The sequence below is a fragment of the Xyrauchen texanus genome, chromosome 33, assembly GCF_025860055.1.
Source record: "Xyrauchen texanus isolate HMW12.3.18 chromosome 33, RBS_HiC_50CHRs, whole genome shotgun sequence".
Lineage (NCBI taxonomy): Eukaryota > Metazoa > Chordata > Actinopteri > Cypriniformes > Catostomidae > Xyrauchen > Xyrauchen texanus.
In genome coordinates this window covers 27,219,249-27,237,502 of record NC_068308.1, presented here as the reverse complement: position 1 = coordinate 27,237,502, position 18,254 = coordinate 27,219,249, and the positions used below count along the sequence as shown (strand labels likewise).

The 18,254-nt window shown below is 37.6% G+C and overlaps 1 protein-coding gene across 2 annotated transcripts in view; it reads left to right on the top strand.

The window, feature by feature from the left end:
• The window catches only part of LOC127626834 (attractin-like protein 1), a 139,414-nt gene that overhangs the window by 56,139 nt on the left and 65,021 nt on the right, over positions 1–18,254 (top strand). For both annotated transcript variants that reach the window (XM_052102911.1, XM_052102910.1), the window contains exons 21-25: positions 1,087–1,139; positions 4,027–4,121; positions 8,249–8,327; positions 9,322–9,479; positions 17,809–17,870. In XM_052102911.1, coding sequence (XP_051958871.1) covers positions 1,087–1,139; positions 4,027–4,121; positions 8,249–8,327; positions 9,322–9,479; positions 17,809–17,870 — 447 coding nt within the window. The remainder of the gene's footprint in view (positions 1–1,086; positions 1,140–4,026; positions 4,122–8,248; positions 8,328–9,321; positions 9,480–17,808; positions 17,871–18,254) is intronic.

The following is an 18,254-nucleotide window of genomic DNA, read 5'->3' as shown; positions in this document are numbered from 1 at the left end:
AAAGAACTAAACTGAAAGTGAATTCCCACTGCACTGACTATAGAAACTAAGTGATGAGATTGTTGTGATGAGAGAGAGAGAGGACAAGAGAAGTAGTTGAAGAGTTGGACTTACCAATAAATGCAGACTCTAATTGGGCCGTCAGTTTCTGGCTCAGAAGAGCAACAGGATGTTTAATCAGCTTAGGCTGGTGGAGAGCTGAGCGGACAGTGCAGTGTTAATTTTTAGCATGTCTGAGATTGAGGGCTGCCTCCTGGTGCTCTCTAATGAACCAGAGGAAATAAAGCAACCCAAACAACTGAGTGGAATTACATAATCTGCTTATGTGTGAAAAGGGACAAAGATACCGCAGAGACCCCACACACACACACACACACACACACACACACACACACACACACACAAACCACTCACACAACAAATACTTGGGGGCAAATGTACTTTTTTGCCACTTTACTGCGTGCTATTTCAGCACACCAAGTAGGCACTAAATGTGCTAGATTTGTGCTACACACCTCATCTCTATGCAAATGAGGCTTATTATAGAATGTGCCATATTTACTAAAGTGACTACTGTTTGCTTTTCACAATTAATGTTGCAAGCAGTAAGTGTAATTTTATTTAAGAGAAGTTTTTGCACAATCTGTGGATATAAATATTGTGAATAAATGCTGAAGAGTGTTGTAATTGTATCATTGTAGTTGCATAAAATATGCATAGAAACTGGAGCATTATTGTTGAAGGCAGTGGATTTGTTACAAAAGCAGTTTTTGATGGCTGTGGCCATGTATGAAAATAAAGAGGATGCATTTAGAAACGCTACTTCTAAGACAGAGTTTTCGTCTCCTTTAAAGCAACACTGCTAATAAAGACTAAAGCATAAAAAAGAAAAATGTAGTTTCCATCCTGACCCATCCATTCTATTTATTTAATTGCTTTTAGGCTTTTGTTGTCTTGTTTTCTTGTTTCATTCATTGTTTTTAATGTTTAATAAATGTATCGAATGGCAAATGTATATACATCAGATGCCCTTGCATTGTGTCATTACTGAAGTATTCTATCTAAATATTTTTTTTTCCTCTGCAGTTGTGACTCAGAAAACCGTTACCTTGGCAACCCCCTCAGAGGAACCTGTTACTGTGAGTATGGTCAATGTGAGCTCTGACCTTGACGTAATCTTTTTGTACCTTGAAAATTAATCTAATTGTGCTGACACCTTCAAGCTCCAAGACTATGGTCTGCTATTTAATGGAATTAGACTCAGGGAACTTAAAATGCCAGGAACACGTATGAAGTGCAATGGGGCAATGCACAACCTCACAGCAAGATAAAAGTGGTGGATGAGACCTGATTGGGTAGAGATCAAAACGTGGAGGTTGATCTCTACAATGTTTCTCATCATCTCCTATATGATCTGCAGTAGATGTATGCTTAAACATGTTGAAGGATGTCTTAGTATGTTTGAGGTCGAGCTAAGAGACTCGGCACTAGGGGGCAGTGTTGTTTCATATCGGAAAGACCCTTCTTCCGGAGCTTATGTCTGTCCCTCTCTGTATGTGCATGGACACTTTTTTTGCAATTATTATCAGCAGTCATCATGGAGTCTAAGGAGGCTAAATGCAGTCAGTAGCGTTTAGGACATCAAAGTTCACTCTGTTTGCAATCAATCAGCATTAAATAAAGGCATCAATTTGTCAATCAATTTCCATTTACTTCGCTCCCTCTGCGTCTCTTAGATGGGGTGTATATGCTCACAGGGTTCCGGCCCAATTACCCTGCTTAGAAGAGAACTGTATCGCCTACCTTTATTTTCTCAAAAATTGTCTTGTAGGGGGAAGTGATGCTGGAGAGTGGGCTGCTGGCAGTGATATGAGACTGGTGAGAGTGTCAAGCCCTGTCAGAGTGATTAAGTGATTTGAGCTAATTAAAGACAAGCAGAAGTTTGGTGGGTGTGGTTCTAGTAGGCAGTGTGAGCTTTCACTCCTTTACATGCAAGGTTTGATTTGTTCATTTCCGAAAGGCAGCTTTAGCTAGCATGCTCAGTGTGCTCTGGCAGTGTTACTTGGCTCATACTTAAAGGTGATCGATTCTGTAAAAACAGACCTCCAGACCCAGTGATAGGTCTTAGTTATAGCAAATTCTTTCAGCCTGGTATCACGCATATCTCTGGCTATTGATCTGTCCACCTACAGGAATGCACCAATGATGAAGAACTTTTGACTTTAGTTCAAAGTTGCATCTAAAAAGGCAACTTTGATCTGATGTGGATGTAAAGAATACTCTCACTGAGCACATTCTAGGAACACCTGTACACCACCATATTCATGCAATTATCTAATCAGCCAGTCGTGTGGCAGCAGTTAATTGCATAAAATCATTCAGATACAGGTGAGAAGCTTCAGTTAATATTCACATCAACCATCAGATTGGGGAAAAAATTTGATCTCAGTTATTTCAACCATGGCATGATTGTTGGTGCCAGACGTGCTTGTTTGAGTATTTCTGTAACTGTTGATCTCCTGGGATTTTCACACACAAGTCTCTTGAGTTTACTCTGAATGGTGCCAAAAAGAAAAAGCAGTTAGTGAGAGACCACATCGAGCACTTTATTAGGACCATAGTGTTCCTAATAAAGTGCTGAGTGAATGTATGCCCAGTATCCAGCCCACCGTTAATTAATATTGTTTGTAGTTATTCTTCCTTTATGTTTTGTGCAAATCAGTGCAAAAACAACCATAAGCCCTTCCTTTGTGTTGTTTGTTGACTTGTTGTTAAGTATCACCTTGCTTTGCTATATGCTTTTGTTTGATTTTGTAAGTACAGAATTTCTGAATCGTAGCTACATTCGGGGAGGAGAATGATCTTGCAATTGGCATGCATAGTCTTCACTTAGTTGTATAAAATATGCACCAAATCATCACCAACACAAAACACAAAAATCTGTGAGTTTTTGAAATGAGTGATGAGCTTCTGTCTTGTAGTGTGCACTTGACCTTCTACAACAGAACTCTTAAACATATAATATTTTGTCATAATTATAGTTTTTTTTTAATAGCTAGCAATTTTGTGGCTGATATCTCTCTTAGAACAGCTGTCTGACTTATGACGTTCACTGAGATTCACCTCAGAATCACCATTCTGTTTCATTTTTGAAGCAATCCAGCATACCTCAAAGGTTTAAGTGCAACCAGGGGAATTTTTTTAAAACTTCAGGATAGCATCTATTTCACCTACAATGCATTTAGATTTGATGTTAAAGGAATGAATCCTGATACTCCAGCAGTTGATTACAGTGATTGACAGATCAACGCTGTTCTGTTTCTGAAAGCTGCATGATATTTCTAGCAAAAACATCAAGATAAGTGTAGCTATGATACCTTCATTTCATGTCCCACCTGAATTGATTAAAAGCTTATGAAGACATCTTTCTGTTTAATGGGGAGTGAAGAGATATTTACAATGCCATATTGTGATTCAGACAAACATCTGTTCTCAGGGAGTTGCCTGTGGCAGCATTCAGTCATTTAACAGCCCAGGAGTTAAGAAAACAATCCAAACAGTTTTATTGCTGAAATGATGCATTAAAAAGATGCGAAGACCTTGAAAAAGAATAAACATAACATGCTACAGTACACTACAGTTTTTTTCTTGAACATCATCTAAAATTGGGAGTTTGTTGTTTTAGATAAGCAAATCAAATTCTGGCATCTTTTGGCCCGGTTCTGGTTAAGGTTACCAAGTTCTTTTATGTTACAAAAAAGCTTCTAGATCTCATCAGATCTCTTCTAGTTTAATCAGAGTGTCTGCTTGTTAAAGCAATGACACACTCAGAGGGTGAGGTATTCATTTAGTATAATTAAGGTGACTGATGATTATTGGAGCTCTTCAAAGTTGCCCTCTTATTGTAAAAGGAAATGCACCTCTCTTTCACAATGTTTCTTTCAGCCATCAGCATTACCAGGAAATGCATGATGTGGTTAATTTTATATAAGAATGTGATGATTAACAATGTTTTTATCTGAACAGATAACCTTCTGATTGATTACCAGTTCACCTTCAGTCTGCTTCAAGAAGATGACCAACACTACACTGCCATTAACTTCATGGCCACACCTGAACAGGTCAGTCATCTACTGCTCTGAGAACAGACGCAGCTAAAGGGTTTAAATAGCATGTAATGGTCATACAAAAGTCTTCTGTTCATCAGTTAGCCTACACACGTTTCACTAATCTGTGCTATATTAGTTCTACACAAATAGTCACATAAAAGTACAGCTCCTATCTGCTAAAATGGGGAAAGACAGGAATCTCCAAAACAGTTGGTCATGATTACAATCAAAGAACATATTTAAAATCAGCAGTAAATTCTGACAACAATGGTGTCATATATTATGCTTCTTTAGCTCAGGTCATGGTTATAAAAATTAAATTTTTCAGACTTGTTCAGCAAATGCACATGTGCGTTCTTGAGTTGATTGACAGGCGATCTGTGTATCAAAAAGGTGAATGGCTCTTTTACCTTTAACTTTTAACATAGATAACTATCAATTATTAAAATCAATAGAACATTTACATTTACATTTATGCATTTAGCAGACGCTTTTATCCAAAGCGACTTACAGTGCACTTATTACAGGGACAATCCCCCCGGAGCAACCTGGAGTTAAGTGCCTTGCTCAAGGACACAATGGTGGTGGCCATGGGGTTCGAACCAGCGACCTTCTGATTAACAGCCCTGTGCTTTAGCCACTACGCCACCACCATTCCCCGAATTAGGAAATTAATAATTAAAATTAATTAAACATTGATTAGACTTAACACTAGCTTATTGATCCTTCAAATTCACAATCATCAAAGATAATTGTCAATTATCAAAATCATTAGAATATTAATTAGGATTAATGTCGACGGGGCACCACCCTGGAATCAGGGACTAATAACCAGACAGTATAACGGTCTCAATATTAGATTGTTCTCTTAGGAAAATTGATGTCCGTACATCATCAAGATTAAAAAGAGAACAACGAAGGGTTGAGTTTGAGCACTGGCATCCCCTGCCAGCCTTTGACACATGTGTATGCAAAACAAACCAAAACACTTCTCTTTTAATTATAACAAAGTTTATTGAAAATATAATATCAATTAATAATCAATACAATGCAGTCAATAAACTTCCGACATTCAACTACAAACTAAAGCCGGTTTTGCAATCGTGGAGAGAAGGCAACTGTTAGTTTATCACTCAGAGACGCGGTGAACGGCTCGTAACCCATCCTGCGGCCTTTGGTCCTTTTAATAGATAAACACAGTGTGCCGTCCAACGTGGTTAGATTACAACAACGCAAACTCTCATTTGTGATAACAGTATGTTACATTAATACCTTGAGTATTATTAAGAACAATGAGCAGACTCGGCGGTCCGTAAACTGTACAAACAATAAACTTGATCCACAAGAATAACACACCTAAATATCCTATCTCTGCCCAGACGTTAACCTCTTACTTGGATCGCTTGGGGATGCATGTAGAACGTGTGTTCATCTGTCGTTTGACTCCGACTCGGTTCCTCGAGGCTCGGGTGATGACAGGAGGCCGTTTCCTCGCTCTGTCGGCGGGCGGTATGGCTGATTCTCGGCGGGCTGGCGGAGAAGTCAGCGACGTCAACTTGATTGAAGAGGGATGGGAATTCTTTTTTCTTCACTTCTGCAGGCAAACGGATGAAGATTGCTCGGCGGTCTTCTTCGGATCTGTTTCAGTGTTCGGTTGAACACAATGTAATCTCAACTCGTCCAGCAAGATGGAGATTGTATGGCCGCAGTTTCAAGTTGCATGTTACTTCCTTGTGCAACGAGGCAACACCTGAGAGCAGCGATTAACTGCGTCTATGCACGGCGAGCAAAGTCACTGGAAGCCAGGAACAGAACGATTTCCGAGGTATTTCTACTCCTGATGACATCATAGTTGAGGAGAGTTCTGTTGAGTGCCTCATCCAATAGGAGTTGACCGTTCGATCCTTTGGAATTTCACACAGTTGTAAAGTGAGCAAGGCTTCTTGGGATTTGTTGTCGGTTTTGTACCAAGATTTATGACTTAGTTTTTTTTGTCCTCAGTCGGGCTTTACAACTGTGTTAGGCCTGCCTTTGTCTTGTATCTGAATACATGAGGCCCAACATAAGAAAAATGGATTGTGTGTCAAAAACCAGATTATAAAGACCACATTCCAACATTAGTGCAACAGTCAAGCCCCGAACATCCCCTACAACAGAAAAAAACGGAAAAAAGAAATATGACATGACAGCCAACTGGTGTCCATCCCTCCAAACTCAGTCCATGCTCTCCTACGAGGGCCCTCACGACAAATTTGACATCGGATTGCTCAAATTTGACATCGGATTGCGTTGTTTCTATGCAAATTTTGTGAGACAGAATTACACAGCAAAAAATAATCTGTAAAACAAACTCAAGCCAATAGGCAGAATAAACACAGAGAGCATGTAGCTTCATCCATATAACTGTCCTGATGGTGTGTTACTTTACTAAATAAACTCCAGCTACTAGGCAGAACCAGCACATAAAGAATGTACTGATTCTTTAGACAGTCAAGCAAATGTTCAGTGAGCCGGTCCACTCAGCTGCAATGTGAGTACCACAAGGTGACTTAATCACTCCATTGACTTTATGAAGGACATCGCTTGTTTTGGGCATGTGAATGTTTTATGACCATCCTTAGCGTCTATTCTCAATTTGGCCAGGAATATCAGTGCAAAAGTGACTCAATTTCCAGTTTATGGCCTGCTATGTTGAGCAGACTTGGAAAGAACCCTTCTAGGAATTTCACCATATCCTGTCCTCCTTTGCCTTCAGGAATTCCGACGATACAGATGTTATTCTGCCGGCTACGGTTTTCCATGTCCTCCAACTTCTCCCAGATGTGCTCCAAATCCACCTTGGTTGCTAGTGGATTAGCAGAAAATTCCCTCTCCGATGACTCTAGATAATTGATTTGTTTCTCGACATTCCCCACTCTTGTAACCATATCAGTCAATTTCGCCTCCACGGCAGTGATCGAGTGACATATCACAGCAAGATCCTGTAAGTCAACAATGACCTTCATCAGCATTGCGACATGTTCAACATCTCACGACGCATTTCCCGCACCTCTTTGACCAAATCGACTCCCGGGTTCGCGGCCTGCTCAGGGGTGTCAACTTGAGCATGTTAGTGTCTTTTTATGTATCCAGAGCCCAGGGATTTTGAATTCTTTGTCCCATAACTGTTCTAGGAGGACAATATGCCAGAGTGTATCGAATTTCACCGGTTTATGTCATAAGTATTAAAACTAGCAAAGTGTGCAGAGCTCGCCATTCACACGTCTGAACATTGCATGGTGTCACGTGACTCCAGACTGATATTCTTAATAACAGATAGGTAATGCTTTTAGAGAGGAAGTTCAGACAGACAAGTAAACTCCAGAGCCCTTCTAACAGGGTCTGGTGGAGGGACCTCTTAACTCTATTTATATGTAAAAAAATAAAAAATAAAAAACAAGTTCAGATGGTACAGAAATCAAGTACTTTGCAGCCTCTGTAAGGTGCAGTTTAATTACCACAAAAGCATGTCAAGTCTTAACTGTCACGAAATTGGAGAACGCGACGTTGTTTGCGCTTTTCATGTAGAGTTCAAAGCGGCGCTAGAGGCTGGCGTTGACGCCATGACGTGAATCATGAATGCGGCTGCATGATTGCTGTAGCAAAGTGGATAGCCACAGTCTGTCTAGTCTATTATTAATATTATGGAGGATGAGAGTTTAAGAGATGTAATGCTCATTGCAATGAATATGCAACCTAAGTGTGGACTAGTTCTTTCAATTAGTCAAACTCCCACTTCGAAGAAGGAAATGAATGCTTTTTAACAAAGTACATTTAGAGTAAAATTTCTGCACTTTCAAACACTGCAATCAATCAGGATTAACTATGAAAAAATAATGCTATTAATCGTGATTAAAAATTTCAGTCAACTAACAGCACTAATATATACATATACTGTACATATGTATATAATATATGTATTTATGTATTGCCCTAAAGACAACTACAAACCACTACATTCCAATTTTGATTTATGGGATATTTAACGTATTCTGAATGAACTATAGTCATACAATGCCACAAAAGACCAGTAAAGCTATATATTACCTGAAATTATTTATTTTGGAGACGTTTATTTTGCCTGCATTTTCCATTTGTAGACCAGTAAGAACTTGGACATGTCCATCAATGCATCAAACAACTTCAATCTGAACATCACTTGGTCCATTGGGTCAACAGGTACAGTTTACTCTTTGCTTTTGTGTTGCTTCTATTTTGTTGTTTTAAGTTCTTTTGTCGTTGTAATCCAACAAGCTAGCATGTATGTGTCGCAAATCTTCTACCATTGTCATTCAAATTTAATATGATTGCATAATTCACATACTATCATTTTAATAACAACGTGTAGATGATGATGCATTCCTATTTAACCACAATGTGTTCATGGGCATGTTTTGTATTATATAAAAGACAGACACTCAAGGACATCGCCATTATCCTCTCCTGTATTGTTTATTTCTGTAATCACATTTTTGTCTGAATAGTGACCAGCCAATTTTTTAATTCGACTTTGACATTCTGGCTCCTCTTAAACCGGTTCGTCCCCTCTCCTCCTCAACCTTCCTCTCCCCTCAATTAATATTTGGAATGGTGTCTTTCTTTTTAAAGACATTCTCTCCTGAGAAGGACTTCTAACAATAGTCCAGTGTGTGGCTCTGAATTCTGGGGCTGAGGTGTCTTTAAGAGCACTGAACGATTTCAATTAAGATAAAAATTGCCACGTAGCAGCATTTGTGTTGTCATTTTGAGGGCTTTGTTTCATAGTGGTGGTTTAGAATGACGATTGGTGAGACTGTTTTAGTGGAGGACTTCAAAAAAACTTTGAAAAGTCTTGATAAAATAAGAAAAAACGTATCAACAATCAGATAAATGTGTTTTAAGTGCATTTGTATTAGGTCAGGTTTGTTGATTACTGCTCTCATTCATCTTTATTTAGAAGCTTAACATAAAGTAAATGGGCAGTCACACTAGATTTAAGGCATGCAAAATTATTTCTGTGACATGTTGGTCCCTTATTGGTCAAATTCTCTAAAAAAGAATTGACTGAAATGGTCATTGGCTTAATCTAGAGAATTTACGAAGTAAATGCTCTTTGTGTTTAAATTATCAAATGCCTTGTCTTAAATTCTACATTCCGCTGTAATTAATCTATTGCCTTCTGTTCTACTTACAGCTGGAACCATTTCCGGGGAAGAGATCCCCATTGTGTCAAAGACCAACATCAAAGAGTACAGACACAGTTTCTCTTGTGAGAAATTCAATTTCCACAGTAACCCCAACATCACCTTCTATGTATATGTCAGCAACTTCTCATGGCCAATCAAAATACAGGTGAGGGTAAATGTTTATATATAAAAAATAAATCACTTGCCAAATTTTTGACACAATAAGTAAGCATAATGGACCTGAAAGCTGGAAAAGACATTAGGCAAAAATTTGATATAAAATGTATTTAGCAATTAACATTATACATAGGGCAGTAAACTTAAACTACATTAATATTTGGTGTGACAAACCTATTCATTTAAAACGGCACCAGTTCACCTAGGTATACTTGCACACAGTTTTTATTAGTTGATAGCAGATAAGTTGTTCCAAGCTTCTTGGAGAACGTACCATAGTTCTATGTATTTAGGCTGCCTTAGTTGCTTCTGTCACTTCATGTAATCCCAGACTGACTCAGTGATGTTGAGATCAAGGCTCTGTGTGGGCCATACCATCTTGTTCTACTTCTATTCTATTCTGTTTGCAAAAGGAATGTTTGGAAATCTAAAATGTATATTTCCTATTGACATACTAAAGCAGAAGATATGAAATAACCACCTTAAGACTAATATTTTGTCTTCTGCACAGTACTGTATCCCATTTTTGTGATTTAAAAATGTACAGATTCCATGTATTTTATCAATTTATATAGTATATAATGTCATGAAATGCATAAATAATAATTATACAAGTTGTCACTGTTTGAAATGTCATGTCAGCTACACATTTAACACAAAATATTCACAACGTTGGAACCTGAACAATTAAAATAGATTTTCACATCTAACATTTAAGTGCTTGTATTATATAAAAAATGCAGTGTGTCTTAACTGTTTGAATGTGACCTGCACGATTTGGTTTTAATAAACCCCTGTGTAGGATCCTATTGTTACATTTTTCAACATTTACAGTATAAAGTAAAGTTAAAACATATAATGTATTATTTGCCCTATTTACATATTTATAAACACATTTTATGTTTATTGTTTTCATTCATTATTTGTACTATTTAGTAAGTAAGTATTTAAACAAGAGTTTAAAACTGATATCCATAACAAGCACAATTTTTGTCTCTTTAAGAATAGAGGCTTGCAGATACAGTGTTGCCATGTCTACTTATTTTTAAGAGATTTTGGGTGTGTTTTTTTTAATGAAGTTTATTATAAATAAGGGCAGTCTTGAGTTGGGTTTTGTTTTTTGGGGCTTATTTCCAGAATAATTGGGTTTTTAGGCCTTGTGTTTCTACTGACCTTTCTATCCTGATGGCACTGCACAGAAGTGTTTCGGTTGAGCGTTTTCTTTAATTTAATGGTATCATTGGTATGTGTGATTTAGAATTAAATATTTATTTTTATGTTGTTGTCAACAGCTGACTAAAGAGACAATTATTCAATGAAAATGAATTTAATGGATGTCATTTTTGGAAACATTTATATCCAACCATCTAGTCTGTACAGACTGGTCTGTAGGGCCATATGTGGTAAAACTGAGAATGTTCTGAAAACAGTCTGTGGAAAAGTTTAGCCAAAATCAGAGCTGACCTTGTTAAATGCAATTTTTCAGTGGAAACCTTTAACCAAAGTCAGAGTTGACTGTTAAATGAAGCGTAAATGTAACCGTAGCATATTACACTCTAAAGCCATGCTGACTTCTGTGACAATTCCAGACCCACTGCAGCCAAAAAAGGTAAATTTCCTTAGTGCACTCATGTGAGACAACATTTTGTGAAAGGATCTTTGTGCTAAACTTCTTTGCCACTACACAACTCAATCAGTGGCAATTTAAATCTGAACATTTACCAGCCTGTGGCTAATGACAGACATTTTTTGGTCACATAGAATGTAATTTGGTTTCATATGATTTACTATGACTTGGTTTCATATTACCTTTACGTTGTAAGGGCTGGGCCTGCAGTCTCAGGATAAGTATCTAAACATGTGTTTAGCAAAGCAAGGACAATTCTCTCAACATCCATCGCATGTATAAAATGGATATTTCTGCATTTTTAAATCCACAAAAACAAATGTTTCTGAAAGGATCCAACAGTCTTTGATGTGGAAATCAATTATTCATTTATTCACAGGGACAGGTTTGCATCTTATGATCCATAAAATTGAATCGCCTCTTAAGTGGCAATGTGTTACATTGCCAGATCTGTAGATGATGGGACATAAAATTATGGTTCTATCTATAGTTTATGCTATCTGTCTTGGAAAAACATTTTTGTTTTATCCACACTGTGGTACATCATTCATATTATGAAAAATGTTTGAAGTCTTCGTTGCCTTCAATCAAACAGAGTGAGAAAAACTTGCACAGTTAGTTTGGTTTTAGAAGGAAGATAAATACTGGCTTGTCAAGAGGAAACTTCTACAGTAGCCTGTATTTCTCTGCATCCATTTAAAACAGACAGATGTACTTATAGTTATTAAAATTGTCTCAAGTTCCTTAAGATGGTGAATATCAGATCTGTGACCCTTTGAATTGTAATGCAAACATTGGTCCCCGGTTGGGATAACCACTGAACCGGTGAGTACTGATACCATTTTTCCACAGAAATATGGCTGGTGTAGTTGTCACTTTTCCACTAGTGGTGGGGATTTTGATTCATATCTGTGACTTAGGTCTTTTGAATCCTTTCATCAAAAAGATTCATTCAGATTCATTAAATGACCATTTCTGCAAATTATGTATTTGTGCCAGTAGATGGGGACAAATGTGCGTTTTACGTTTTGAAAGAGTTACTGAACCAATTTCAATTGCACTAAACCAAAAGCAAAGAATCATTCATGACCGAAACAAGTTTAATTATCCTTTAAGACTCGCATATCCACAATTCTAAGACTTCAGCAGAGTGTTTAAACATCATAAGCATTTCCCCACAAATGACAACAAAACGGATCCATAATTTTGGACCGCTAAGCATGACTTTTATTAAGTTATACAAAAAACAACAATACTAGCTTAAAAAAGAATAATTCAGTTTCAATAACGTTCTTATGTCATTGTAATGTATCACTGTTATTCATATGTCACACAGCCCCTTGCTGAACGAGATTGTCAAACTTAACGAACAACATACCACCTCCTCTCGTTCAGTCACTCAGCAGATTCTCCTTTATGAACAAGATGACGGAATCATTCATTTCATTAGCGGACAATTGTATCAGTACATTCAGTTAGTTTATGAGCAAGATCAGACTCAAATGACCAATTGGTTTAGTGAACAGTGTATTCGTTCAGCGGGTCAAACAAGTGATATGCTCCTTCACAACCCGAAATCGAATGCAATTGGCTTGCCCTATTCAGTCTTTACAGGTATAAAAAGCCACTAAAACAGTCTCGTGCTTCAAACTAGAGCTCATTGGCCTCGTAAGGTAGAGACTTTATTGAATGAGTGTATGGAAGTGAATGAGAACAATTTATTCACTTAAAAGATTCATTCACAATCTATACAGCACTAGTTTCCACTAACTTGAAAACTGATGATGTACTGCATTACTTCTCACACAGCGCATCACAGTATTTGTTCACAAGTCTTTTCTTTTTGAGAATATAATTTAAAATCTAAAGTAATTTATTTTAGGCATGGCATGAGCTTTCATGTAATGCAAAGTTATTATAAAGTTTTTTCAAATATATAACAAATTCAATTCTTCACAATTAATTGACAAATAGAATATTTGTAAATCTAATCATTTTAATTCAGACAGACAGGGAGAATTAAACTGGAGTAGCTGTGCAGTGCGACCAAAATAGGAACAGTCTGTCTGTCAGCTGAATGTGTTCTATCACACACTTTTAGTTGAAGACAGCTTTGTTGATTTTAATGGGAGTGATCTAGTTTTGGGCCATCTAGTGTTGTTTTGCATTTAGAATGTTTGTTTTGAATTCTGCAGGATATTATCCCGCCCCTAACCTCTAATGTTTATGGTTCCTTGTTTGAGACCAGCAGGTTGAAGGGGCTGTTTAGGAGCCATTTTTTAGTCCCAGAACCACCTTTTGCTCAGTGTAAACACGTGGAACAGGGCCAGATTGGGCATGCCACCATGTTGGTGGAAAAAGGGGTTTGAGAGTACCAACTCACTATTGTATTCTTGACCACAGTATTGCTCCATGGGAAATGGCCCAGCACTTAGCGTACTCTTAACTTGCTTTAGGTTAAACATATCTGCTAAATGACAAGTAACCAATATGTGAAAACCATTTGTTCTGTGGCATAAATAGCCAGAATCACTGTAGCATTATGTGACCATTGAGACTTGAGCTCCATGCCCATGCTGAAGCCTCAGGGAACTGACCACTGCAGATGCACATCCACCCTGACAGTCACATTCCCTCTCTCTCTATCCTCTGAACACTGCTCTGTGGATGCTTCCCAAGGCTCAATGACATCAGCACAGCATTATGTCAGTGACACTTGGGCGTATGGTTGGCCAGAGTCAGGGCTGTGCGATGGTAGAATTATATCCTCAGCTCTGTGGATCAGACTAACGATGTGATCTGGCACTATGATGTCACACCAGTTGTGACCAATATAATACTTCAGTGAGGAATGCTGGTTTGTTATGACATGTTTACACCAGTTCAGAACATGATATGTAACTTAGCCGTTACCTTCCATTAAACTCTTCTCAGGTAGGAAGGTGCACAATTGTTCGTTCTAAATGCCAGGGTGATAATACAATATATATTTAACATATTACACAGTTAATTAGTATACTTGTCTTTGAATTGTCAAGCATGGCATTCTGCTGTCAAATATTTTGTATAATGCTCGCTAAACTGTAAAATCAACCGTTGTCCCAGAGAACCTTTTTCTTACATAATTGTGCTAGTTTCGCTAATACTTCTCACATAACAAAACAAATCATCTCAAATCAATATTTCCACAATTAAATGTCCATTTATTTAAGTTGGCATTTAATTTTCTGGATAATGAGCAGTTAGCCTGTCATTATCTCAACATAATAAGATGATAACCCAAGTCTTGCTTCATTTTTCGATAATCACTGGCTGACTGTAAATGATCCTTTACATACATATGATTATGCATCTGGACAGCTGCTCCATTTGACAAAAAGGCATGTTAGTCTATATGCTAAAGATACTGGTACAACACATTGGACAATGTATGATACCTGTCCTCTGATGGCTTTCCTTAAATGCACACCAAAGCACATCAGTTAGAGGATTTATTGTTTAACACGTTTTCAATGCCACATGAAGCTATCTATAAAAACAAATCCACCATAATAAAGCAGGATTTCATCTGGTCTATCCATATGGTTTATAAAGATAACCACCACAAATCCTCTCAACCTTTCTGTCGTTCATTACCTTTTGCCATCTGTGCACCAAGACGCTCTGATACAACACGTCATTTTTTGCTGGGACTATTTCCAGCTGAGAGAATACCACCTAATATTGATCTGCATTCATTCCTGTGTTCCTCTATCACGTATGAGATGAGTTCCTCTGATAAGGTTCATTTACTTTCGCTTTCTCAGACCTTCATCTTTTTTGAGCTGTGTTCAAGCAGTAATAGTTTTCTATTAGATTTCCCAAAAGCAGAGTCAATTATTTACCATAGCGATGCATCATTAAATGAAATGGACCCCCATGACACTGTAAGCCCGCGCTCTTCTGATGTTTATGATCAGAGAGCGCGATCAACATTTATTAGCTTACCGGGGAAATTGGGACTGAGATCACAAGCTCCAGCATGCACATCTGAGATCCCCGACCCCTCTGAAAAAATCAGATATTGCATATGGAGTATTCGTGTGGAGATATTGCAAGTGAAGTGCTCTCGTTGTGCAGGAAACTCAATCTGACAAAACATTACTGCTGCTTAACTGTCTCAGTGGGTCAAGATGAGGTCAGCCAGTATGAGAGCTATATAATAAATAAATAAAATAAACTCCTGCATGTCTATGCATACTGTTTTATTTTCAGTTTTTTTTTTTTTTCTTGTTATTTGATAATACACAAGTAAAAGAAAAAAAAAACATCAAATATGTGCAGGAGAGACTTCAAAAAACCCAACTGGCCTTATTTGAATACATTTAGAGCATATTAGATCAAATGTAAATAAGATGAAACATAATATGTAGGCTCCAGTCATATCAGTAACTTATTAAAGCTGTTTTATTTTACATGGAGCAGGTCACCTTGAGATCACATGACCCCCCTGTAACCGGACACTTTCTTACTGAATAAACAAATCACGCTGTCTGTTAATAGTGCATTTTTTAAATGGCATCAGTAACTGAAAACATTTGCTTTTGCACGATGCTGCATCTGCGCTGCTCTGTGTCACTATAAGTCACTGTGTGACTATCAAATTTACTAAGTGCACCTTTATATTAATACATGCAGCCAGCAATAAAAACTACTTTTAAAATGTTTTATGTAATTAAGAGATGCTGTAACCCCATTTGATAATCAATATTGTTTTAGAATTCATATTTGAATTCAACTCCTACAGCTATTGTACCTTCAAGTAGGCCTTATGCCTAATTCATATGTGGACATGTGTGAAACAATATGGCTACATTAATTGATAATGTGCTATTAATCATAGAATTTTACATAAACTTTGCACACTGATTCTCTAATAAAGCTAGAGCAAATAGCTTATGTGGTCTCGCAGTTGTTTCTACTCTCTACTGTGGCTAAAAACTTATTAGGAAATTCTTCCTGACAGTCCTGGACAGATTTTAAATGCTTGTTAGTGGTTATTCATTTGACAGCATAAGTAATAACTATACAGAGTATTTAAAGGCCTATATCAATTTATACAAAAATGAAATAAATTATTATTAAATAAAATTATAACTATTTTAAAAGGGGTGTTCATTCAGCTGGTGAATCTGTATTAATTTACAGTTCACATTCATTGACAAAAGTTTTTGACTGAAGCAAGATGAAACTGCATTTTATAAAGCCTAATTTTACTCTGGCAGTTAGGGACAGCTGATGTAGGAACCTAATGAATAGTGTAATATTTAAGAATTTTTTAAAGTTATAAACTACAGTAGTATGTTGAATTCCCTGGAGAGGTCATGTAGCATATGGAAGAAAAAGTCAAATAATGTTTGGAACAACATGCGGGTGAGTGAATGATGGGATCATTTTCATTTAGAGTGAACTATCCCTTTAAATGTATCCAAATGACTTAAATGAACTTTTTATGTTAGAGTTAATGCCTTGTTCAGATGGTGATTCCACAGCATCCCGTCACAGCAAACAAGGTATTGTCTCCATGGAAGACCATTTGGAGGGCCTAATTGGCAAGATGTGGGGCTGTACAACTGCAATTTTCAATCTTGGCATCTTGCTTGCCACTCTTTTGGGGGCAGAAATGGTTCGGCCCTAATGGAGTGTTAAAGCTTTCTCCAGTGCTGTCTTTAGCCTCAGCCGTGCTTCTGTGAGTAAGCCAACAATCTAATGAAATGAATGGGTTCTCCGCAGGACGTGGCCTACTCTGCCATGTTGCATTATTCATCTGGAGAGTCAGGGTGACTTACAATTGCATACATTTAGCACATTAATCCGTTTATCTTTGCTGGGTATTTATTCAAACAGTTATTTTCCTTGCCTAACAGGATGCTGTGGCTGCCCACTCTTTGACACTGTGCTTGAACAACTTTTCACAAGTGTGCTGATGCTGAGTTAATGGCCCTGCAGTACTTGCTGCCAAACCAATGATTTCTTATTCGGGCAGGATGTGTTCTGAAGCTTGGCCGAGAACTTATCAGACTATTTGCTGAGTCACATAGCATATCAATATGATATCTCTGGATAAAACATATTTAGATGAACAGAGTTGAGTTAGTGGACCGAATAATTTCCCTCAAATAAGGTTGAGAAGCATAAGCAGCAGAAAACATAAATACCACTCATGTTTTTACTCTATCCATCAGTGAGAAATCTAATCCATACCATCAGTCAACTTGAAAAGAATAACACAAAAATTACCTGTGTGATTTTCTTTCCTCTATTGAACACAAAAGGAGGTGTAAGGCAGAATGTTAGCCTAAGCCACTGTGAACATGTGTAATAAGGGACACCTTAACATATAGGTAGACTAATGTAGACCACAAGCCCTAAAGGCAAACGTCTGGCATGCATGTAATTTGCCTGAGGTATATCAGCTCAGGTAACCATCAACAGCCATTATAGCTTCTTTTTAACAATTAGAGGGTCCAAGGAAATGGAAAAGCAACACGCATGATAGCCCCTCAAGCAAGAAATCTGTTATGGCACTATCTGTGGGGAAGATCCCTAGCCATAGGCAGAGGTCTTCATCACACCTTTTCATGCAAAGAGTCCTCCTTTGGTAATCTGTCATCCCTTTATTAACCTCTCTTTTACACTTGTCTCCTCACAGATCGCCTTCTCTCAGCACAACAGCATCATGGACCTGGTGCAATTTTTTGTGACCTTTTTCAGGTGGGTGTGCACTCCTTTTCCATTCTTTCCATCTGGCTGTCTGTTCCAGAAACACACACTATACATGAGTGATTAGACAACTCAGAAGCAGATAGTGACAGCATAACAGTCTCTCAGTTATATATAGGGTATGAGAAAGATTAATGTAGTTTAATGAAACAACATTTATGTAAAAACTATATAAAAAAAAATTATGCACAATTAATCACATTAAAATCAGATATGTTCTAGTGTAGTTATTAAACTGCAAAATGATATGTTTTAATTAAATAAATGTATAATCTGCATTTGCTGCACGCTTCAGAATGAATGTGTGAAGCTGGCCGCTCACACCCTGAAAACAGCTTTTCATGTTAATCACACGGTGTGTGTGTGTGTGTGTGT